Consider the following 23,488-nt stretch of genomic DNA (forward strand, 5'->3'; position numbering starts at 1 on the left):
TTTGAAAATGTCATTTTTAGTTAAGGTATGGCCTACTAAAAAGCAGGGTGAGCCTTAATCCGGATTATTGGAGACTTCATAAAGAAGACAAACTGGAAGCTAGGATCAGAGAAAGACAGTGAGAAACTGGAAGTCAGTGGGATCCCAGAAGAGAAAAGAGAGGACATCTCCACGTTGACAAGAAAAGTCAAGGAACGCCAAGGATTGCCAGAAAATCAGCACTAGAATGCCATGGTTTTTGGGAGAAAGCAAACCTTGCCAATATCTACATTTCGGACTTCTAGCCTCAAAACTATGAGCCAATAAATTCCTGCTGTTTAAGCCAATCTATTATGTGTTACTTGTCACAGCAGCTTAGCTAACTTAGACAATTACCCTGTGGTAAAGCAGGATAAGTGCTCCTTTTCCTTCAATTTACCAGTTTTCAGAATAATTAATTCTTCAATATACTTCTAAAGATTACCAGTTTGACTTGTTTTGGAACACGTATTTAATGTGTTTCAATCCATATCAGATCCTTAAGGATGGGCTCAAAATGCCCCATCTATATAGCCAATGAGAATCCCTTCAGCTGGATCCTGTACATTTGAGAAAATCCCAGTGGTATTTAAGAGCTTTCCTGCTTTGGTGATACTGAGAGATTACTGTTAATTTTTAGATGCAAAACATTTTTGTGGTCTTAGGGAGAAAAAATGTGTAATATGCATAAATGAATAAAATAATAGATATCTCAGATTTGCTTCAAAATAAACAAGAAGCAAGCAGGCACATGTTGCTAACTTTTGAAGCTGGGATCTATAGAATTATACAAAATTTCTATAATGAAGTTATTTTTTTAAATCCCATTTAGCAGCTGTGATAGTTAATTTCATGTGTCAACTTGGCTAGGTTATGTTGTCTAGTTGATTGGTCAAGCAAGCACTGGTATGATTGTTTCATGGATTTAAATCATTAGTCAGTTGATTGCATCCATGGCTGATCAGATCTACAACAAACAAAGTAGACTGCCTTCAGCAAGGAGAGAAGTCTCATCCAGGCACTTGAAGGGATTAAAGGGAGAACTGAGGACTTCAGCAATCAGAAAGAAGAATTTCTATCTCTACTTCAGCCAGCCAGCCAGCCAGCATCTCCTGGGGAGTTCATCGAAACCTTCAACAGAGTTCCTGATTTGCAGCCTGCCCTATGAAATTCAGACTTGCCAGTCTACATGGTTGTGTGAGCCAATTCCTACAATAAAGCTCATAATATTTACATACATACATATATGTCAGTTGTGTTTCTCTGGAGAACCCTAAAACAGTAGTCAAAGCTAAAAAAAATCTCTATTACAGAAAAACAAAACACACACACAACTTAAGCCAACCACATAGTTCCCAACACTTATAACCAAATAAATGCAATGGGGGAGGACATCTCATCTACAACCTCACTTTCCACTCAAGGAAAATTTGGATATTTGAAGTTAACAGATAGTCTGAAAAGTGTGATTCTTAAAGTATTCTTTATTAAGATCATTAAAAGTTGTAGAAACAACTTTGTATTATAAAGGCACAGGGAGACAGTTCTGATAAAATATTCAAATTAAACAGTAACTTACGGTACAAAAGACAATTTTAATGCACATACAAACCCCATGTCTGATTCAAAAATATTTTACTGCATCTATTAATGGGCAATGATTAAAAATATAAATTGCTGCTGTATAATAAATATCTGATAGTGAACATCTTGATAGCAAAGTGAACAAAATATTTATTGCTTTTCACATACATATTTTTCCCTGTAATTTTTAATTCCTAATTCTTTTACTATCTTCTCCTCAACCTTTTTCAAAGGTGAAAGACACCACACACATAAATTTCATGAAAGGAAATGGTGGTTACAAAAACTACCCCTAACAGCAATCACTGCTGGCAATATTTTCCCACTTCCTATTCTGCAACCACAATCATTCTTCCAAGAAAGTAAGATAAATGTTTGCTAAATCACTAACAGATAACCTCTCTGTGACTGGCATTCTAAGGTTTGTAATGAATACTTTTCAAATATAAAAGGTGCTCCATTTGAGAATATATGTTTTATTTAATGTTTTGAGTAAGAGGCAAATGTTTGACAAATAATTTTATCTAGTCCCCTCAGAAGTTTTCCAAAGTTGTAAAAAGTCAACTTAATAAAATTTCTAGCACTTAAACATTTCATTGAGGGCTGGATGGCATATGCAATATACCAGTATATAAAAATTAACATAATGCAATAGATTTTATAATGGAGAATGCTCAACCTTTCCCTCCAATTTTTAAACTGCAATTAACTTTATTGATTTCAACCTGCTCTTTTTGGTAGCAACCTAGTTTTAGATGATACAGGTAGACTTTCCATCCCAACAATAAAATAGCGTGAACACACTACCCTAATTTAATTAATTTTAGCTCAACTTAATACCTACAGTAATATATAGATAATCATTGTAAAGTTACTAAACATGAACATGTCTTGTTCAGATGGTGGATAGCAGCTAGTAATGCACCTGGCACAAAGTTGATGCTCAATAAATAGTTGCTGAATGAATAAAAAAGAGTAAAACTTGGCTTTGGTTGTGCAGATTTTAATCACTTTCTGATTTAAAATAAGGTCAGTCTATACATAAATACTGCACACTGCATCAAACTCTGCTGTAAACAAAAGTAATAACTTCAAACTGAAAAATATTACCTACATTAATGATAGGCAACTGAAGTACTTTTAAATAGCCCACAAATTCCACACTTATATTACTCTTTTATCCACACACTTAAATTTTGATGATTTGATACTCAAATTAGCAATTATGTAATGCAGATCAAGGAGGGGCAGACTGGCTAAATTGTCTGTTTTAAAGTAGAAATTTTTAGCTCATTAATCAATGACTACCGTATTAATTTTGCATATCTACCAATGAATAAAAGGTAGGCTATATCCTTAAGTTATATATTTTTGAAAGCAGTAGCTTAACTTTTAACATTAAAGAATAACCAGGGAGATATGAGTTTCAGTAAGGAAAGAGTTAAAAGTATTGGAAGTGGCATAACAAAAATAAGTAGGTAAATGAATTTTATTTTAAAATCTGACTGTGGGTCTAGGTGAAATATTTCTTTGGCATATGCATTACTATATTGGACTAGTTAGCATTTTAAAAGCATTGGTTATATTTTTTTCTGAACCAAAATTAACATCAAGGTGTAGATTGCTAGTGTACTCCTCCTCTTAAAGCCTTTAGTAAAGGACAAAATGCCATTTGCAACAGACGCCAAACTTCATGTTTAGTGTACTACTGTAATTATTGGCATAAAAAGATGTAACTTAACCTGAAATGATCTCATGCAATGGTGATAACACAGAGGATGGGGAACAAGTATTTACATAAGAAAATATTCAACTTTCAGAAAAAAGACAGTAAACCTGGGAATCCTGCCCTAGCAGTAAATATGTACCACATAGCACTGAATGAAAACTAGTCAAAATTTAAATGAACTATAATAACCTGAATGTATAAAATTTAATAAAAAACATAAAAATGGAAAACCCCACACATTAAAAGGAAAAAAGTGGCCTATAAAACAGACCGATCTAACTTGACATTTAAAGTAAATGCAAGAGATTCACAAAATCATGACAGTAATGCAAACTATGTCAAGTGCCAAGTACCCTTTGATACACAAGCCAAAGTAGCTATCAGACTCATTTCTAATAGCTTAACAATATTCATTAATCAACTTGGGCATTCATGGGGAGTAAAACAGTCAATGATAGCTCAAGTCTCCAAAGTGTAAGAACATATTTATTTGCAGAAGCATCATGTGATTTGTGAAGTAACGTCTTATTTTAATGGATGTTAACATAAGATCTATCAGTGCAAATTATCATCTTCTAAACGTAATACTTCCAAATTTTGTTTTTCCAGACAGTTTTTGGTGGTTTAGTTTTAGCCAGTGCTGTTTATATGGAGGAAGGAAAAGCAAGAATGTTCATCATTGACTACCTCACGTTGTTACTTAATTGTGCTAGATATTCACGCAGTTCCTTTGCAGCCTGGAATCTGCCATAGCGCTTCTTTGGGTTGGCGCACTCATCCAGCAAGGCCTCTAGTCGGCCATCTTTGGCAATTTCACTTGGTAGGTCGTGAAGGAGTCCTCCAGAGGTGCCACGCCAGGTGGCATGTCTGGATAAGAGGTTCTGGCAAACAGCATAATAATTGTGGTCCACAGTGACACGAGCACAAAGAATTTCTTTTGAAAATGACAAGCAAGCCTCCTTATCACAGTCATCAAATTTGCTTTCATACCACACATCCCAGTTTTCAGGTTTATCTGTAAAAGGGGGAAAAGTAGAAAGAGAAAAATATACTTTAAAATTGTGTTTTCATTGCTTTCAAAAATATATTTCATTAATTAACATAATTAAGTATCTGATCTTAGAATTGTATTATAATTTTAAACAACTAAATACATTAATTCACAGAAACATTTATTGGGCCCCAGAAGTGCCAGACAGAAGAATCAGATATAGTCCCAACTACTGAAGGGTTCAGGCTAGCGGGAGACTTTCCATCATACATGGTATGACACAACGCAACAAGAGTACAGAGGAAGCAAGCAGCACCTCCACCTGGAGCTACAGAAGGTTGCATAGAGGAGAACATGTAATTTAGGTCTTAAAGGATGAGCAAGTTTGAAAAGAAAAGGGGAAAACAGCATTCTAGACCCAGAGTATCGTATGTGCAAAGGCATGGACTAAGGGATTGGTCCAGCTAGATCTGGAAACAATGAGGCAATCGCAGTGGCTGGAGTATGAGGTACTTTGAGGGGTTAGAGGAATATGTTGTACTTTATGTGGTGATGATCATGATTTGTTTTATAGAAAAAAGTATCTCTGGGCTGAAGACTGGAGGGATTAAGATGATAACAGCAACTAAAGAAGGTTCAGAAAGAAAAGCCAGATTGGAGAGACATTTATGACAAAAATTAACAGGTAAATGTATGAATAAAGTTTAAAGTTCTAATTGGATGAAAAGGCAGACACTATTAAACAGTGATACAGTTTAGCAAGCAGAAGATTAAAGAAAGTAAACATACAGTAGCTATGAGGTATTCAGATGGGTATGTCATATATGCAACTAGAAATACAGACTTGGAACTTATGACTTTGAGTCAGAGATTCAGTATACATGTTTAAAACCCATCAGCATATATTTGCTTGATCAAGTCAAAGGAATGAATAAACTCGTATAGGAAAATGTGGTCAAAGTAAAGAAAGAAAAAACCAAGGACAGAACCTTGATATGTAAGGTATTGGCAGAGAAAAGGTCAGTGAAAGAAATTAAAGGAACTCATTCATTTAGCAAATAATTATTTGAATGTCTACTCTGGGGCAGGCAAGGGTATATAATAAACAAAACAGATAATATATAGTCCTGGCTTACAATCAAGTGTGAAATAGACCATTAAGCAAGTAAATAAACATAAATCATAAATTGTGAAAAACTCTATGAAGGAAACAGCATTTTCCAATAGTGGAAAGATTTATGAAGAAAACAAACCTCTCTACTGTGAGATATGGTGGTCAGGGAAGGTCTCTCTTAGGAGACAGCATTTAGCTGAGGCTTGAAGGACAAGCAGCCAGCTGCATATGGAGGAGAGAAGAGGCGTTTTGGCAGAAGGAACTGCATGTGGAAAGCCGAGGAGGAAAGGTTCATTCAAGAAACCAAAAGGCAGTGTAGCAAAGCATCCAAGGGCAATGGATGGAGGAACATTAAAAATGAAGTAGAACAGGGCCAAATCACACAGATTAAACCATAGTAAGGAGTTCAGATTTTACAAGAAGAACAATGGGAAGTCATTAAAAGCATTAAGCAGGGGAATGACAAGATCAGGAACCATGTGAGTAGTTGAAGAAAGCCAAAGGAAAAAAAGAATTTCAAGAAGTTGTTACTAATCCAAGGCACATCATGAATTTGCCAATTAGGTGTTACTAAGGGCAAGGCAGACATCTGAGGTTTTAATGGAATGAGGAATGAATGGAGGTTAAGAAAGTAAAAACAGGCAAAGTAAGCACTACTTTTAAAACAGTTCGGAGGCAGGGAAAAGCAGTAGATACAGTAGTAACTTTAAGTGGCAGGTGGATACTGTTTTTGTTTTTAAGGGGGGGGTGTCATACATATTGTCCATGGGAGTGGACAAGAGTTGATGGATATTAAGGAGGGGGTGGAAAGTTGAAGAAGATAACTGATGCAACAAGTTCTCAAAGTTAAAAGAAAAGCACACTGTAAACTGCTCCAACATTCATAGATGTAGAGAGAGGTAAGTCGACAATGGAACATTCCAGCAGTGGAATGATCTACACAGCAACCCAAGAAATAATCAGAAAGTGTTTGGTTCAATCAGATTAAGGCTCTGGGGAAAACGGAGTATTTAACAGTATCATGCTGGGATCATGCAAAAATTAAGTGTCAACCGAATGTACTGCTGTCACATTCACCGCATTCCGCAGGTGTCACAAATCTTTGGTCTCCATTTATCAAGATTCTCATGGGGGAGAGAGGAGGGATGAAAAATATAAGACCCACACAATGGAGCAACAACCCTACAGCTTCTTTTCCTAGCTGGATCATTTATAGAACTACAGGCTTTATCACTGACACTCTGAAAATTCCTATGGCATTTCATTTTCAAAACACTTCAGACACCTTGCCCACATGGTCCTATAAGAAGTTCTCAAATAAATGGAGAGCAAAGTTTTGGGTAAGATGTAATAATCAGAATGGCAAGCCAAAGTCAGATCTGCAGTGCAAGGAACTGTCTAAATGGTTAAAAACAAAAACAAAAACAAAACCATCACTGCAGAGACTGACTATAAAAGGCCCCACAGACTAATACAATAAAGCTTCCACGAGCAGTGCAGTCTCTCTGGTAGCTTATAACTACATAAACTTAATTCTGCCATTAGACCTCTAAACCACAGAATAAAGCATACCATTTTTAAAATGTGTGTAATACACCCAAACATGACACATAGTGTATTTGTGTCCATTAGAACCTAAAGGATATTTTACTAAATATGGAGAAACAGTGTTGACTAAGAATACAAGTATAATGTCGATATTTGTTTACTCATGTTGGTCAAATAAAGCAAAGAAAGATGAAAGGTTACTACCTAAGGAGGTAATCATAGGCTTGATTCATGTGAATGTAAACATTATTTTGACAGAGGAAAATATGAGTATAAAAACAAATCCAGAGGTTACATACTTACTTTGTCTAATTAATCTTTTGTCAGCAACCAAAACATTTTCAGCATCCACAATGATTACCTTGCCATCTCTAGGACCAACTGCAAAATTGTCAAAACTGACATCCAGGAGGTAGAGTGCAAATTCAAAGTCATTATTTGTAAGCTGCTCTGCTATTTCCATTAATTGCCAAGCAAGATCAACTCGTTTTTCCCATGGTGCATTAAAGTAACTCCAGAGTTCTTCTCCAACATAATTTACAGCCACCATTCTTCCACAAGCTCCAAGATATTTTGCAAATGGCCAACCTTCATCAGATGGAAAACTCTACAAAAGAATTTTCTTAATATTATAAGAGATTCTAATTAAGATTTCCTAAATATTCCCCAGATCCTCTCAGTAGCGATCGCTACTAGGTATTAGCTTGGGATTTTCACACTGTAGTCAAGAATTCATTACAGATAAACTTTATTTTTTTTCTAATTCATTATTATGGACTGGAAAAACATTTTTAAGTAGAGAATTTTACATTAGTATTAGTTACTAAAAAGTGACGTAGGTCCCAAGGGAGCGTTTAATAGGGGCCTTACCTAGTCCAGAGAAGGTGGGGGTAAAATTCAGGGACAGATTCTTGGGAGGTATCTTTTTTTTTAAATTCAGTTTTATTGAAATATATTCACATACCATACAATCATCCATGGTATACAATCAACTGTTCACAGTATGATCATATAGTTATGCATTCATCACCACAATCTATTTCTGAACATTTTCCTTATATCAGAAAGAATCAGAATAAGAATAAAAAATAAAAGTGAAAAAAGAACACCCAAACCATCCCCCCCATCCCACCCTATTTGTCATTTAGTTTTTATCTCCATTTTTCTACTCATCCATCCATACACTAGATAAAGAGGGTGTGATCCACAAGGTTTTCACAATCACACTGTCACCCCTTGTAATCTACATTATTATATAATCGTCTTCAGGAGTCCAGACTGCTGGGTTGGAGTTTGGTAGTTTCAGGTATTTACTTCTAGCTATTCCAATACATTAAAACCTAAGAGGTGTTATCTATATAATGCATAAGGATGTCCACCAGAGTGACCTCTCGACTCCATTTGAAATCTCTCAGCCACTGAAACTCTTTCGTCTCATTTTGCATCCTCCCCCTTTTGGTCAAGAAGATACTCTCAGTCCCACGATGCCGGGTCCAGATTCATCCCCGGGAGTCATATCCTGCATTGCCAGGGAGATTTACACCCCTGGGAGTCGGGTCCCACATAGGGGGGAGGGCAGTGAGTTCACTTGTCGAGGTGGCTCAGTTAGAGAGAGAGAGGGCCACATCTGAGCAACAAAGAGGTACTCAGGGGGAGACTCTTAGGCACAATTATATGCAAGTTTAGCCTCTCCTTTGCAGTAACGAGCTTCATAAGGGCAAGTCCCATGATCGAGGGCTCAGCACATCAAACCGCCAGTCCCAATGTTCGTGACAACATCAACACCAGTCCAGGTGAGGAAGTCCAACACTTCCGCACCTTCCCCCAGCTCCTCGGGGCTGGGGAAGAGGGGAGGCTGTAAATATATTTTTTATTATCTGCCCAAATTACTTTGGGATGTGTCACTATTTCACTCTCGCCTATATTAACCTACCGTATCTCATTTCCTATTCAAAGTTCCATGTAATTGCGGTGTTTGAACAAACCGACTGTTGAGTTGTACTGTTTAGAAAATACAGATCCTGCACCAAATAGACATCTCTTCCCTTGGTCTCATATGGAAGTTGAAGTTTTAAAACACAGTCAGTTTTGACCTTTACCCTCTGGCCCGGTTTGCCCTAGTCTTAACCAGACCTGCTTCGTTCATATCACTAATTGAAGTCTGGGCTCTTTCTCAGTTTTTTTTTTTTTTTAACAGTGGCTGTATGCACTAATACTAACACTCGTATCTGCCAAGCTCTAGTTCTGAGTTTCAGGTGTCTCAGAGATACGCATTGTTATACAATCAGGTTATACACTAAGGGATCAGCATCTCAAAGTTTAGAGATAGGCATTACAATTCAGGAATAGAGTTAACTGCTGTAAGAGCTTACAATCTAGGGACTATAACAATAATTATGTCCATGTTAGGCTATGTTCTAAGATTCAATTCTGAGTTTACAGATTGTCGTTAGTCCGTATCGGTGAGGCATTAAAGTGTTTGCCTTTATTTCTGGTGTGCTTCACTCAAATACTGTGTACAAGATCCATTCACCTCATTGTGTGTCTCACAGCTTCACTCCTTCTTGTAGTGGCTCAATGTTCCACTGTATGCGTACACCACAGTACACCATTCCATTCTTCAGTCAATGTACCCTTAGGTCACCTCCACCCTTTGCAAATCATGATTACTGCCTCCATAAACACCAGTTTGCAAATGTCCATTAATGTCTCTGCTCTCAGATCTTCAAATGACATACCCCATAATGAGGCTGCAGGACCTTATGGTCCCCACATACTTAACTTTTTGTGGAACAAGCACACTGACCTTCAGAAAGGCTACACCATTCTACCTGCTCATCAACAGCAGATAGGTACATCCCTCTCACCATGTTTTCTCAAACACTTTTACTCCTATATACATATTTTCCTACAATTTTATAGAGTTATATTCACATACCATACATTTATCCACAGTGTACAATCAGTTGTTCATGGTATCATCATAAAGCTGTACATTTATCACCACAATCAGCACTTGAACATATTGATTACTACAAGAAAAATTGTTTTTTTTAGCAATAATAAAAAAAATGATAAAAAGAAAAATAACATGTCATACAATACAATAGTAAGGACAGCAAATAACACCACTACCAAGAATCCCATATTCCTCCCCTATATCCCCCACTCATATACATTTAGCATTGGCATATTGCCTTTATTACATTTAATGGAGGTATATTACAATATTACTGTTGACCATAGACTCCAGTTTGCTTTGATTATGTTTTTTCCCAAATACCATCCCTTTTTCAACTCTCTACATGGTTGACATTCATTTGCTTTCCCACATGCAAAAACATTTTTATATCTGTATATTTAGTAACAGTCATTGGCCACTACAGTTTTTGCCAAGTTATACAGTCCCAGTCTTTATCATCTATCTTTACCTCTGGTGTCATACATTCTCCTGTCCCACCTCTTTCAGCTTTATTCATGGACATCTTTGTTCAGTGTACTTAAAATACTGTGCTACCATCGCACAGTATTATGCTGTCTATTTCTGGATCTATACAAGCAATCCTAAACATTCTGTAGTCCTTCAGCATCAAATGGCTGGTCCCTGCCCTCTTTCTATCTCCTGGTCACCTGTGTTGTCAGCTTTTAACCCCCAAAGTTTGTTCATTAATGTCTGTTCATATTAGTGAGACTATAAAGAATCTGTCCTTTTGTTTCTGGCTAACTTCACTCAACATAATGTCCTCAAGGTTCATCCACATTATTATATGATCCATGTCTTTCTTCTATCTTACAGCTGCATAATATTCCATCATGTGTATATACTATAGTTTGTTTATCCACTCGTCCGTTGATGGACATTTGGGCTATTTCCATCTCTTGGCAATTGTGAATAATGCTGCAATAAACATCGGTTTACAAATGTCTGTTTGTGTCTTAAGTTTCAGTTCCTCTGAGTATATACCTAGCAATGGAATAGCTGGGTCATACGGCAAATCTATATTTAGCTTCCTGAGGAACCTCCACACTGTATTCCAGAGTGGTTGCACCATTCTTCATTCCCACCAACAATGAATAAGTGTGCCTCTTTCTTCTTGGGAGGTGTCTTTTAAGCCTACACCCAAAGGTTTCTAGTGAACAATCTGATAGTATTTTGTCAGTGCAACCTCCCTTCCAAGCACCTTTTATCCCACGTTTGTCTTATTTCCCTTTCTATTGTCACACCATGTTTTCTGTTCTTGCTCTCCTTGGCTCAGTCTTAAAATTATTTATTCTCCTAATCTTAGTTAATGTCTTTTAATGGATTTTATAACTACTGAGAGGACTATCACCCTAAATCAAAAAACCTTTTCCCTTACCTTGAATAAGTCATTTCCAACATAAGTAAAATGCTAAGGCTTTACCTAAGGTAACCTCAGTGCTAAAATGCATGACCACAAAATAAGCACTGGAGTGAAAAAGGCTGAGAAGTAATATTTTAAACAACTTCTTGTTTTGGATAAGATCACATAACCAGAAGGCATGTTTTATGAGCCTTTCCCTCTACTACCATCTCTCCTTGAGTTGGGAAGAAAAAAATTACAAGAAGATGCTGTTTACATAACCAATGAGAGAGTGAAAGTAGACTGGAAAGACAGTATTATGTATAATTTTAAAACAAAACACTATAAAATATAAATGCAGCCTGCTTCCATTGCTAAAATACTGAACACTCTATACAGATTAAAAAGGCTAGAAATGAGGCTTTTATTCTTAGATCTTTAAGAAAACTGATAATATTAATTTTACTCTGTGCTTTATAAAATCATAAAATCTAAATAACTTTATATTAAAATTATCAACTGTAAGACAAAAAAGATTTTTAAAACTAAATTTCATCCTTAATCCCATCACCTGACCATTTTCATTATGCCCCATTTCAAATACTTTTCAATTAAAGGGAAACCTTTCAACTTAGAATAGTTTCAATTCTAAATGGATTGGAGGCATTCCACTTAATTGGGGCTTTTAATCAGTCCTGAATGTACGTCATTATATATATTTATATACATATATATGTGTATATATATATGTATATGTCAGGTTTTTAAAAATTAAGTATTAGTTTAGATTCATTTTTCTATTGCTGTATTTTTTCTTTAAGTTGGAGACAACCCAAAGAAGATGTCTACGGAGTTTTACTACAACTGACACATTTGAGGCCCACCTTCTACCTCTGCATCTCACTAGCTGTATGAGTATGGCAAAGTTATAACATCATGGAACTACAATAATATTTGCACCACCATATTCGTCAGGGCAATCAAATGATCAAAGGGAAAAAAGGAATGAAATGTGTTTTGTAAATTTCATACTACTTTACAAAGAACTGCTTACATAAAACACTTTTATACTTTCAATTTAAGTCTTTTACAAAAAAGTCCAGATAGTCATCAAGAGATGTGCTTATTTTCATATAATCTACTGAAAGGCAACTACAAATACTGAACACCTACCAAATACAGCCAAGAACCATTAAGTTAGAGATACATCTTCACTGCTCTCTACTAGACTCTCATTTACAATGGGATGTACAAATCAGTTACTAAACTTTATACTGACTCAATGCTATGGAGAAATGTATAGGGCATCCAGAAACACTAAAAATGCAAGAAATTAAAAACTAGGTAACATGTACATGCACACACTCATTACTGTAATTTGTTTTTCATTCACTATAGGGAAGCACCACAAAGCAATTTCCAAATGCTGAAATAACCTGTCTTCTATCTAGATCAAAACTAAACAGCATATCAATAAAGAGGATAAGAAATCAAAGAACTTTGGAATTGGGAGGGTACCTGCACTGTAAATCGAGTTCAATTTCTTTACTAGCACAGTGTTAAGTGATTTGGCTGAAGTCACACAATTAAGAGGCAGAGCCATGCCATGCCTAATTCCTTTTGCAAGAGTCAAAATGGATTCAAAGATATTTTGATCATTGTAACCACTTTGAAAAATTAAATCAAAGCTCCATAATTCAACCCTTCATTTCAATATCTTTGTGTTTCAGAATTCAAAATTTTTGAGATTTTAGAGTATTAGCGCACATATTACATATGCAATGCTACAAGAGTCTGGGATAGCACACCAAAAGCAAACAAATTATGCTGCAAAAATAATAAGATTATTCACCCTAAGTGGGATAAATAAAGGCCTCATAAATTGCCTCATGTCAATTCAAATATTTTTCTTTTTAAAAATCTGACAAAACCTTCTTTTCTACAGGTTTTTTTATTTTTGGAATTGCAGATAAGGCACTGCAGATTAGCCTGCATTCCAGTGACTATTATAAGCAGCTGGGGAAAAAGGCAGTGAGAGTTACTGTGGAGTGAAAAGAATACAAATTCTGAATTCAAAAAAATCCTAGATCTAGTCTAGCTCCATCGTGAAATGCTAAGTAAACAGTTATAAATAAAACATAGTACCTAACCTCAGGAAACTTTTCAGCCTCAATTGGAAAGACAGTTATTAAATACATATGCACATATAAATGACCTTACAGTTACAAATTAGGGAAAAGTAGAGCATGCTAAGAAAGAAGAGTAGAGACCTATATCAGATTGCATGGTAAAGGGCATTCTCTATAAGGAAGAGCTACTTAAGCTGAGATCTAAAGGATCAGTATAATATTAGACAGGCTAGGGATAGCAGTTAGAATGTTCCAGCTACATATTAGAGTCAGAAACAGTCTTCTCAGAACTGAGAAAAAGGCCAAGGTAGGCACACTGAAATGAATGAGGGTGGGGGTGAGGGTGGCAACTTGAGGTAATGGAGTCTGGAGAGAGGGGTAGAGAATAGATCATTTTGGGACTTAAGGAATAAAATACCAATTCCTCAAATGGTCTCCAAGCAATGAAAAACCAAACATGCATCAAAACCTTAACATATATAACATACTGGAATCAGCTAATATCCTGTAGCATATAACATTATTCTAGAAACCAAGTTTTTAAAATATCACTATATCCTTTGGTATATAGCCATTGTTCTTCCAGGTTTAATGGCTTGAAAATAGCAAGGTTATGTTATTTTGCTGAATATCATGTCCAACTGCTGTATCTAAAATGGGAAGGTGATAACCACCTTGAAAAAAACAGACATGAAAGTATGAATCAAGATACACAAAACAGTACCTTTTGGTTTTATTTACTATTTTTTTACTTCAAGAATGATGTGAGACTGATATTAAAATAAAGTCAACTTTAAAAGGGCTTGTGTTTGATTATCTTTTTTTCTCCTTAACATGAGCAAACATTAAAAGCAGGGTTTGTAGAGTAAATTTAAAAGCTCACAATTCCTTTCATACAAGAAATATAAAATATTTTACAATCATTACCTCAGAACATTCCAATAAAAGGAATATAATTTTGCAGTTTACCTAAAGATAAAATAAATGAATACAGAACAAGATATGTTACCATTGGGCAAGACCGATTTTTAAAAAAAGAAATTCTGAGCATAAACAAACTTTAAAAATCTATTAATAATCAGAACATACAATCTAAAACCTGGTTATCAGGTTTTCCACAAAACTGGCATTTATGCGCAAAAAAAATCCAAAAAATTTAAACTTGAGTATCTTCTTAGAAAATAAATGTTATCAAAAGCACAAAAGAAAATGCCAACAAGTTCAATTTAAGTTTTAAAATCATTTTTAAAAGCCCAAATTTGAATGCAACCCCATCATAGTTACACGTTATAACAGCTGTTCCATGAGATTAGTCAACTGTACTGGTGACAGACTAATGTGTTCACAGTTTTGTGGACTGTCTGGAGGAGGAATATCATAAAATCACTGGAATGATTTAAGGGTTACCCAATTTTTGCTAAAATTTCTCTAAGACCTTAGCTTCTTGATTATAAGTGCCAAGTAGAGGCCAAAATCTATTACAAATACTGTAGAATCTTAATCTCAAGATTTTTGAGTCATAGGAAATGTCCCATTTATTTCATGAAATACTTAACTATTCCAAATACCATTTTTCACCCACCTCAAATTCCAACAATATTAAGCAATGCCTTGAAAATAGCAAGGTTATGTTACTTTGCTGAATATCATGTCCAACTGCTGTATCTAAAATGGGAAACCAATGTCAAAACACATGAACAACAACAAAAAAATCATCTAAGTTTAACAGAAATAAATCATCTTTCAGAACAGCTTAAGAAATGCCCCGCAAAATCACTTGACTTTCAAGTTTTGTTATGAAATACGCATAAATTTAAACTAGTCTCAACTTATCCTTTCTTAATTATTCTCTATTTTCACAACCAGCAACTGTGATCCACATGACTAAGTTGAAATATACACCTACAAACACCATACTCAAACATTTGTCCCCAATAAAAACAACATTCCAAAGAAATAAAGACATAATAAACTTCTTTTGGACCCAATAACCTAATAATGCTACCTGATTTCCTTTAGGCAAGATCTGACCTCATTAAACAATCTGACAAGTGGAACAGTACCAACTTCCCTGGTTCCTTTAAAACACAATCTGATTTAACAAGACCCTTCAGAAAAATAGCAAAACATCCTTGGGAAGCAGAGAATCTCTGTCTCTATTAGTCTGGTTTTAATTTAAATTCTGGTTGCCTTTTGAAGTTTAATATAGACAAATCAAAACTCTTGATTTCCCTACAGCAAACCCATTCCTTCTCTAGTCTTCCGCATCATTAAGTATAGTATAGTAAAGGAACAGCATCATCGATTCAGTTGCTCAGACCAAAAATCTAGGAGAAATCTTTTTTTATTTTCTTTCTCTCATCCTATAACACATCAGCAAATCTTGCTAGCCATTTATCCATAATCTATTGAGACTGCCCACTTTTTATAACCCCTGCAACCACTTTAATCCAAACAACTAAGCCCTCTTTCACGAACTACTGAAAAGCCTCCGATTCCTCTCTTGCCTTATAACCCATTCTACACAAACCAGGCCCTACTAAAAATACTTGTTTTGTTTCCCACTGCTTTAAGAATTAAATCCTAGCTCCCAAAACATGGGTAATAAGGCTATACAGGAACCAGCCCCTGCATACCTCTGTGCCCTCATATTCCAGCATGCTTCCCTACTCCCATGCCTGATCCTGCTTTGGGCCTCTGCCATACCTCTTACCTGAAAACACTGCCTTCAGAAATTTGTACCACTAGTTTTTTCTCACCATTCACACATTAGCTAGACTGTCACTCTTCCAAACCACCCAATTTAAAGTATGGCCCCTTTTCCCACACCCATCCAATTCTCCACAGGAGGCCTATTTCGTTCTTTTCTTAGAATTTAACATCTGAAATTACCTTGTTCTTTTGTTTATTTCCTGGCCTATCATCTTTATTCAGTTGTATCCTAAGGGCATATGTATCACTTCCCCGCACTACTGAGCAATGCTACACAATTCTTGTCAGATTCCTTCACTTCATAGTCTAAAACCCCAAAAACAACTGGGAAGGGAAGATTTTAAGAAGACTCTGAGGCACATACAAACCTCAGATAAATCTTTTAAAGTTCTGCCTCGGAGTGTAAGAATGCCAGTAAATAACCCAGAATTAACCCAGGTTTTCTCAATAGTCATTCATAAAGTATATTAAATAGAATTACTAAACTTTATTTACAGAGAAAAATTAAACTATTTACTTTGTTTTACTAAAACTTTATTTAAACCCTGTCTCCTATAATGTTCAGTCGATTCACTGTACCCCATATGGGAAAAATCCTTAACCCTCTTTATATTTTTATTACTATTCCAAAAAAAGTTTTAGCATGAAAAAGCAGCCACTTAGGTATGTTTGATGTGTATATATGTAGAGGTGTGACATCTGACTATCGTAAGACTAATATATAGATAATATATATTTCTAAGATAACTTCAACATAATGCACTAATGAACTTCAATTACTATTACGAAGTAATAATACATTGTAAAAAACTTCACATACATTATCTAAATAATCTTATCTCCTTTCTTCTTTAACACAATCCTGTTAGATAAGTATTAACATCCCCATTTTCCTGATTCAAATACTCAGACTGAAACATTAAGTGGCTAGCTCAGTGGCATCCAAAAACTTCAACTATGTGGTAACAGAGAATGTGAACTAGATACTATATCAATACTGTTCCACCACTCCTTCCATCCCCATAGCTCTTCTGTGGAGTCAGCAGAGATGACAGAAATAGGGGAAGTAGGCCAGAGCCACTAACTAGAAAGAAACAGAATAAAAAAACAACCTGATGACCCCCTGGAAAAATGACCACCCATGTTTATAAAGCAGACCTCAAAAAGCAAGCTTCGTATTTCCCATATGTGTGAGGAATATGCACTGACCCATGCAATGAAACTGTGAAGAACTAGAGGATTAGACCCAAAAGTACAGAAACGACCTCACAATTAAGAAACAAACTGGTCAAAAGATATGAGCAAATCCAGAAACTAGGCCAGTGTGTCAAATCATTTTGCTCCACTGACCCCATAGTGGTGCTCTCCTAAAGTTAATGTGTATTTCTAGGGTCTTTCCAAAATAAAGGTACAGTATCCCTTCTTGTTTTGGAACAGAAGTATACGGAATCATTTTATTTACTTATATACTTTTGGGCTGTTTTTCCTGAAGGACATTCAAGTGTCAAAAGTGTCAATGAAACCTAAGATAAAAAAAATAAAGAAAACCTCTAAGTTTAAGCTTATGAATTTATGAGATGAAAAGTGCACTACTCAGAACTACCTACTGATCACTACCTCTAATCCATTTTGAATCTTAAATCAACTAATGTAGTTACTAAAGCAGCAGTTTTTGCTTGAAGAGAAACTCCTGTGACAGTATGAAACATCGTTTCTAGACACTTTTTACCAACAAGATGCTTGACTACCTTTAGCTCCATATATTTTTCCTTAAAAGACAGTCTCTGATTTTGTTTTGTTTTAATTTGATTACATGTGTACACAAATTTGGGGTAGGAAATAGGCTTGAACAGGGTCATCTGTCCTGGCCTCCAACCCACTCTAGCAGGGGCCGATCCCCAACACCTTAAAGAGGAGCTTAAGCACACTAAAATTCCAGCCAAAGTCAAGCTCAAAAGAGAATTAGAAAAATAAGAATTTCTCAACTCAGAGTTTGAGAGTCACAGGATATCGGGGCCGAAAAGTAAAGGATCTACACTCTAATAGTCTCATTTTATAGATGAAGAAAAGTGAGACCCATAAAAAAGTTTATTGTTTGAAGTAACACAGTTATACAGTCATAATCTTTTTTTTGTTTACTTCAAAAATTATATTTTAGGCAGTGCACTTTAGAAATATATTCGTTTTCTATTGAAATTATTTTTTAAGAACACGAACAAAAACATTCACTTAAAGTTTTCTGTAAAAAGTCATCCCTTAATGTAGGAATGGCCCAAATCAGTATAAGTAAAGGTATGACTAATAGAATCACAGCTATTTTTAAGGTGACTCTTACCCCAAACAAGTTTCAAAATAGTTCACCAAATAAATGTGCTAGATGGTTAAAGTTACTTTTACCTTATCACATGACTAAAATTTACCAAGTCCTTTCCATACACCAGGCACTATTCTAAAGTGTGTCATGTGTACATTATTTACAAAACTGAAATGAAAGCTAAAAATCGATAGTTAAAGCAATATTTTGTTACATATTGTAAATTAAGAAAATCCTATTAAAACCATGATTCAGAAAACATAAGACAAATAAAGTTCTACTATTGTAAAACAAATTTCCACCTCCTCCCAGTAAAAAGCCAATAGCTTTTTTCACTTGCTATAAACAAGACAATCTTTACTATCTCGAAGTCAAAAAGTCAGATACAGTCTGGGCTTCAGGAAATTCAGAGAGCATTTCTCTGTCTCACACATATACTCACATGCATACACACATATATCATGAAAATTAAATAATAGAAAAATACAAATACTGATAGAAAATTTATCAGTAAAACAAACTTTTTAATGAAATAATAGAAAACATCTTGCTATTTTGCCATATATTTCAACACCCAATTTTTTTAGTATCCCAAGAATGCCGTTACGTAATACAAAATCAAAAAAAAAAAGCTGCACTTGGCCCAATTTTTTTCACAGAATTCCATATGCATCCTTGGTGATACAGAAATGTGAAGAAGAAACAAAGCAATCGAGTTAAAGATGAAGGTACTTGCTGGCATTATCTTGTTGCTTAATGTTTACATACTTTTTTTTTACAAGATAATAATTATTTGGCAGAACAACTTTCCTTAGACTTAGATAAGCTATTTATCCAACAATAGGAAGAGTTATATGCCCATACCATTTCATACTGAGAAATCTATTTTGTAAATCTATATAGTCATATATAAGGTATGTGTGTACACATTAGAAAATACATTTTGTGCCTCCTTTTAAGACATAAAATAGAAACTTCTATTTTTATTGTTTCTTAAAATCAGAAGAACTAAGTTTAAAGGACTAATTAATATGTATTTTTCCGGAACAGGAAAAGAACTTTCTTTAGTACCTTAACAATAAAAACTTTTATTTTGGCAGCATATTTACTAAACTGTAACTTTAGTTAAGAATAGTTTGATGAAGTCAGTTCAAAAGACATTTTTTTTTTTCCAAAGTAGTTAATTTTGGGACAAAACTATAGAAGAAAAATCTAATTTGTCACCAACTGTCCCAAAATTCCAAGAGTAGCTCCCTCTCCTGGAAAAAAAAAGCGGGTTTCTCTTTAACCTGTAAAACACACACACACACACACCTCTACCCTTAAAAATGTTTTTAACTATGCATGAACCAAAATACATATAAATGGAGAGTCAAATTTGAATGACCGTTTTTCTACCATTTTCAATCAACATCCCAACAGTACCATAAACGGCTATAAAAAGCTTTAGATGCATAGCTAACAAAAAGTAATTATGATTTAACTTATTGTATAACAATCTTTGTACCTGATTACAGAATTTTGAGTTCCCTTTAATTTTAATGGTTTTCTATCATTAACAAACTTCAAATTATATTGTTCATACTTCTTAATCTCCCTAGTTTTTACCAGGAATCAAGTGGTTCTATGTAGAAGTTCTACTAAAACCTCTTATTTATTTAAAAGTAAGCCTTCTTATTCTACTTGCTTGTTCATCAGGTAAAAAAAGATAAACATACCAATATGAATGACTGATATAAACCTCCTCAAATGTATATTTCATATAGTATACAATTAGCTATAACACATTAGTACTATTCCTGTGAACTGTATTGCCCAAATTAAAACTAAATTTACAAATGTCAGCCTACAGCGTTGATACACACTTTTCTTCACATACTAAAAACAAACTCTTATCCTATAACCCATCTATGCACTCACTCAAAGCAAAGGGTTCATTTAGTTTAAGTTACAATAAAGCACTTGTAATTTTTTAAAAAGTTACCAATTATCACTAAAGATGAAAACAGATGAAGGATGAAAAGTAAAATGTGAGGCAAGATCTAAAAATAAAACAAAATTCTAAGTGCAGTAAATGTGCATTTTTTGCAAAATACTAAGACAGCTCCTTACCAAATGCTCAGTTCCCAGAGAATATGACAGATTATCTACTTCAGCAAACTACACTACTAAAGCTTTCTCCCAGGACCAACCTTGTTAATATAAAACGCAAGATCTCTTTTTCTCAAATAAGAAAGGCAGCTTAAATGAAAAAAAGAATACAATTTAAGTGTGCATATATGATAAATATGGACTTAACATTTAAAGGCTGATTAGTTTTGGAATCTACTGAATAAAGTGGATTTCTTCTAGGGAAGCTTAACCTGTTTTATACACCATTCACTGTCAGGAGATAAGCAGTATTTAATATACAATCTGTAATATAAGATTAACACATTACATACCTTAAAATTTACTTTAAGTGTTGTTTATGAAGCAAATGTTTATTCTATGTTAAAATTTAGCTAAGCTAATCAAATGAAGCTGGTTTCTGTAGCTAAGTTGGTCAGCAGAGAACTGGAAAAAAGAGTAATACCGAACATTCCTATTGGTGCACTTTAGATTAAAAAGTGGAAGAACAAAACAAAACCCTGCCTAAATCTCCAGCCATCAGCGTCATTCTTGGGAGCGCAGAAAGGGCATCAGGTATACCAAATGTACTTGTGATTAATTTTAAGTCATGTATTTTTCCTGGTATTTGAAATGCCACAAAACTGGAATGGAAAAGAGAAGGAAACTTTTCCTGTGGTTATCAGGAAGGATCACAACCGCACAACTGAAAAACACTATCTAAAGCCGAGTAGGCATATGTAGAAACTCAAACTATTCCAAAGCTAAACACATTTGTTGTTGCTGTTTTGGGAGGGGCGGGAGGGGGGCTGTCACCAACCTATTCCCCTAAAGAGACAGATTTTATCTTCAAATAAAGTCACAAGAAGGCAAAAAATTCAACACAGCGAGAACTGCCTATCGTTGTTTCTCGCCCTGGCCTAACATTATATCTCCTCTCAGCCAGATTTTTAAAAACTACATGAAAAGCGCAGGTCACAGGATCAGAATGAAAATGTCCGTCTTGGCCTTAGCCCTAGCCCTCCCGGACCCAAGTCCAACGCTGCCTTCCTTTTTTCCTCCTCCTCTTATTCTAATCTCATCCAAGTTAAGACTTTTTTTGGATTAACCCCACTCTTGATTACTGTCCCTTTTCTCTGACCTTATCTTCTTCGGTTGTCCCGAAATTAGCTGCCCGGATAACTGCCAGGTAAATGAGTTAAAAAGAAGGAAACAAAGAAAGACTTTGGGGTCTCAGGCCAGCACGAGGGGAAGTGAAGGGCACAGCAAATGCAGTATACAAACAGTTGCAAAGAACTAAGAAAGGTCCAAGGGCTCGTGAGCAGTCTGAGCCGCGAAAAGTGCAAGCCCCGGCGGATAAAAGCAGAAAGGCAGGGAGGACAGCGGAAGGAAACTCGCAGGCGAGACATTTTGGGAGCGTTCGAGACGCACTCCCTCTGGCGTTGAAGAATCCGCAGTCAAATGCAAGATACACCCATGACAAGAGCAGCTGGGTCGCCCTCCGCAAACCGGCACCGCCGCCCAAGGGTACCCCAGCGCCGCCCCCTTCCCATGCCTGCAGCCTGGACCCGCGCGGTCAGGTCAAAACTGGACAACGAGAGCGGGTGGTGCCACTTCTGGCGACTCACGTTCCCACGCGCGGCCCCTCCCGGCAGGACGCCCCCTCTCCCCCCACTCGGGCTCCGAGCCTACCTGTAGCACCAGCGGCTCAGGGTTGAAGGCCAGGGTCAGAAGCAGCTGCATGCGCTCCGAGTCCTTGAGGTTGCGGAGCAGGAAGCTGCCCGAGTCCTTGGTTTCAGCGTAGCGGCGCACAAGGCGGTCGAGCAGGCGCTGCGAGGGACAGTGCACCAGGTCTGACCAGCCCTCCACCGCCTCGGGCGTGAGCAGCCGCACGTCGCCGTTGAGGCGCGCGAACTCGGTCCGGGGCATGGCCTGGAGCAGGTCGCAGCGGGGCCGACCGGTGGCCCGCTTGCAGATGCTCTGGTCGAGCTGCGCCAGCTCCCGCTGCGAGCCAAGGCGCTTGAGCACCACTCGGCGGCGGCCGCCCTCGCGGGGCTCGCCGTACTGCGCGAAGTAGACGTTCTTCACGTTGAGGAAATCCAGCAGGCGCAGACGGCCCCACGCCTCGAACACCACCTGCCCGTTAAGGAAGCGCCGGCACCAGCTCGTACCGAAGCACGCCGGGCACTTATTAAGCTGCAGAAAGCGCCGGTCGGTCAGCTCGTTGCGCTGCCAGGAAGCGAGCAGCGACGGCGAGTGCAGCACCATCAGCACCAACAGGCTGCCCAGCGCAGCCAGCTTCAGCGAGCGGGACAGGCGGCCCAGCTTCGGGGGCACCAGGCGCCACATCCCGCCCGCCCGTCCGCCCGGACAGGGAGGGCGAGGGCACCCCCGGGGCGCCCCCGCTGCGCCGAAACCGGGAGAGTGACCGGCAAGGTTCCCTGAGAGATCGACAGAAGAAGCGAGGGCGCGGGCCGGGGTGGGAGACCGAGTGGGTGTGAGAGAGCGCGAGATAGAGAGCGGGCTGGAGCCGACCAGAGCAGGATACGACTTCTCCGAGTCACTAGTCTCCACAACTCCGGGGCTCTCTTCTCTAAGCTCCCCGCCCTCCGACTCCGCTGGCGCCTCCTCCACGCCAGCCAAGTTATAGAGGAGCAGGAGGAGGAGGGAATAAGGGGACTCGACGGTCGCGCGCCCGCGTGCGCCCCCGCGCACGCACGCGCACTGCTCGCTCGGGACGCGAGAGCTGCGGCGGTGGTAGCGGCTGCCCACCAGGCGACAGGGCTCTCTGAGAGAAGGAGGGACTCACGGAAGGAGAAACGGAGCTGTGATGCCTCGTACCGAAAAGTAGCAACAGTGTAGGAAGGTGGTAAGGAGGAGGCGCCCGCGCATCCCTGACACTGCACGCTCCTGCTCGT

The 23,488-nt window shown here is 37.3% G+C and overlaps 1 protein-coding gene across 4 annotated transcripts; it reads right to left on the minus strand.

Annotated features, from left to right (window-relative positions):
• Positions 1 to 1,492: 1,492 nt before the first annotated feature.
• On the minus strand, positions 1,493 to 23,488 carry DIPK2A (divergent protein kinase domain 2A). Of its 4 annotated transcripts, none has more exons than XM_037843190.1 (3): positions 22,263 to 23,488; positions 7,346 to 7,591; positions 1,493 to 4,346 (listed from the first exon to the last, which is right to left on the minus strand). In XM_037843190.1, exons 1-3 carry the CDS (start codon positions 22,917 to 22,919, stop codon positions 4,122 to 4,124), a joined length of 1,128 nt encoding a protein of 375 aa, XP_037699118.1. In that variant the 5' UTR covers positions 22,920 to 23,488; the 3' UTR covers positions 1,493 to 4,121. The 4 variants fall into 4 exon arrangements, with proteins under 4 accessions (XP_037699118.1, XP_037699110.1, XP_037699136.1 ...); XM_037843182.1 differs by having other exon boundaries at positions 7,288 to 7,591; positions 22,263 to 23,487; XM_037843208.1 differs by lacking the exon at positions 22,263 to 23,488 and adding an exon at positions 21,712 to 21,829 and having other exon boundaries at positions 7,288 to 7,591.

The sequence above is a fragment of the Choloepus didactylus genome, chromosome 1, assembly GCF_015220235.1.
Source record: "Choloepus didactylus isolate mChoDid1 chromosome 1, mChoDid1.pri, whole genome shotgun sequence".
Taxonomy (NCBI): Eukaryota; Metazoa; Chordata; class Mammalia; order Pilosa; family Megalonychidae; genus Choloepus; species Choloepus didactylus.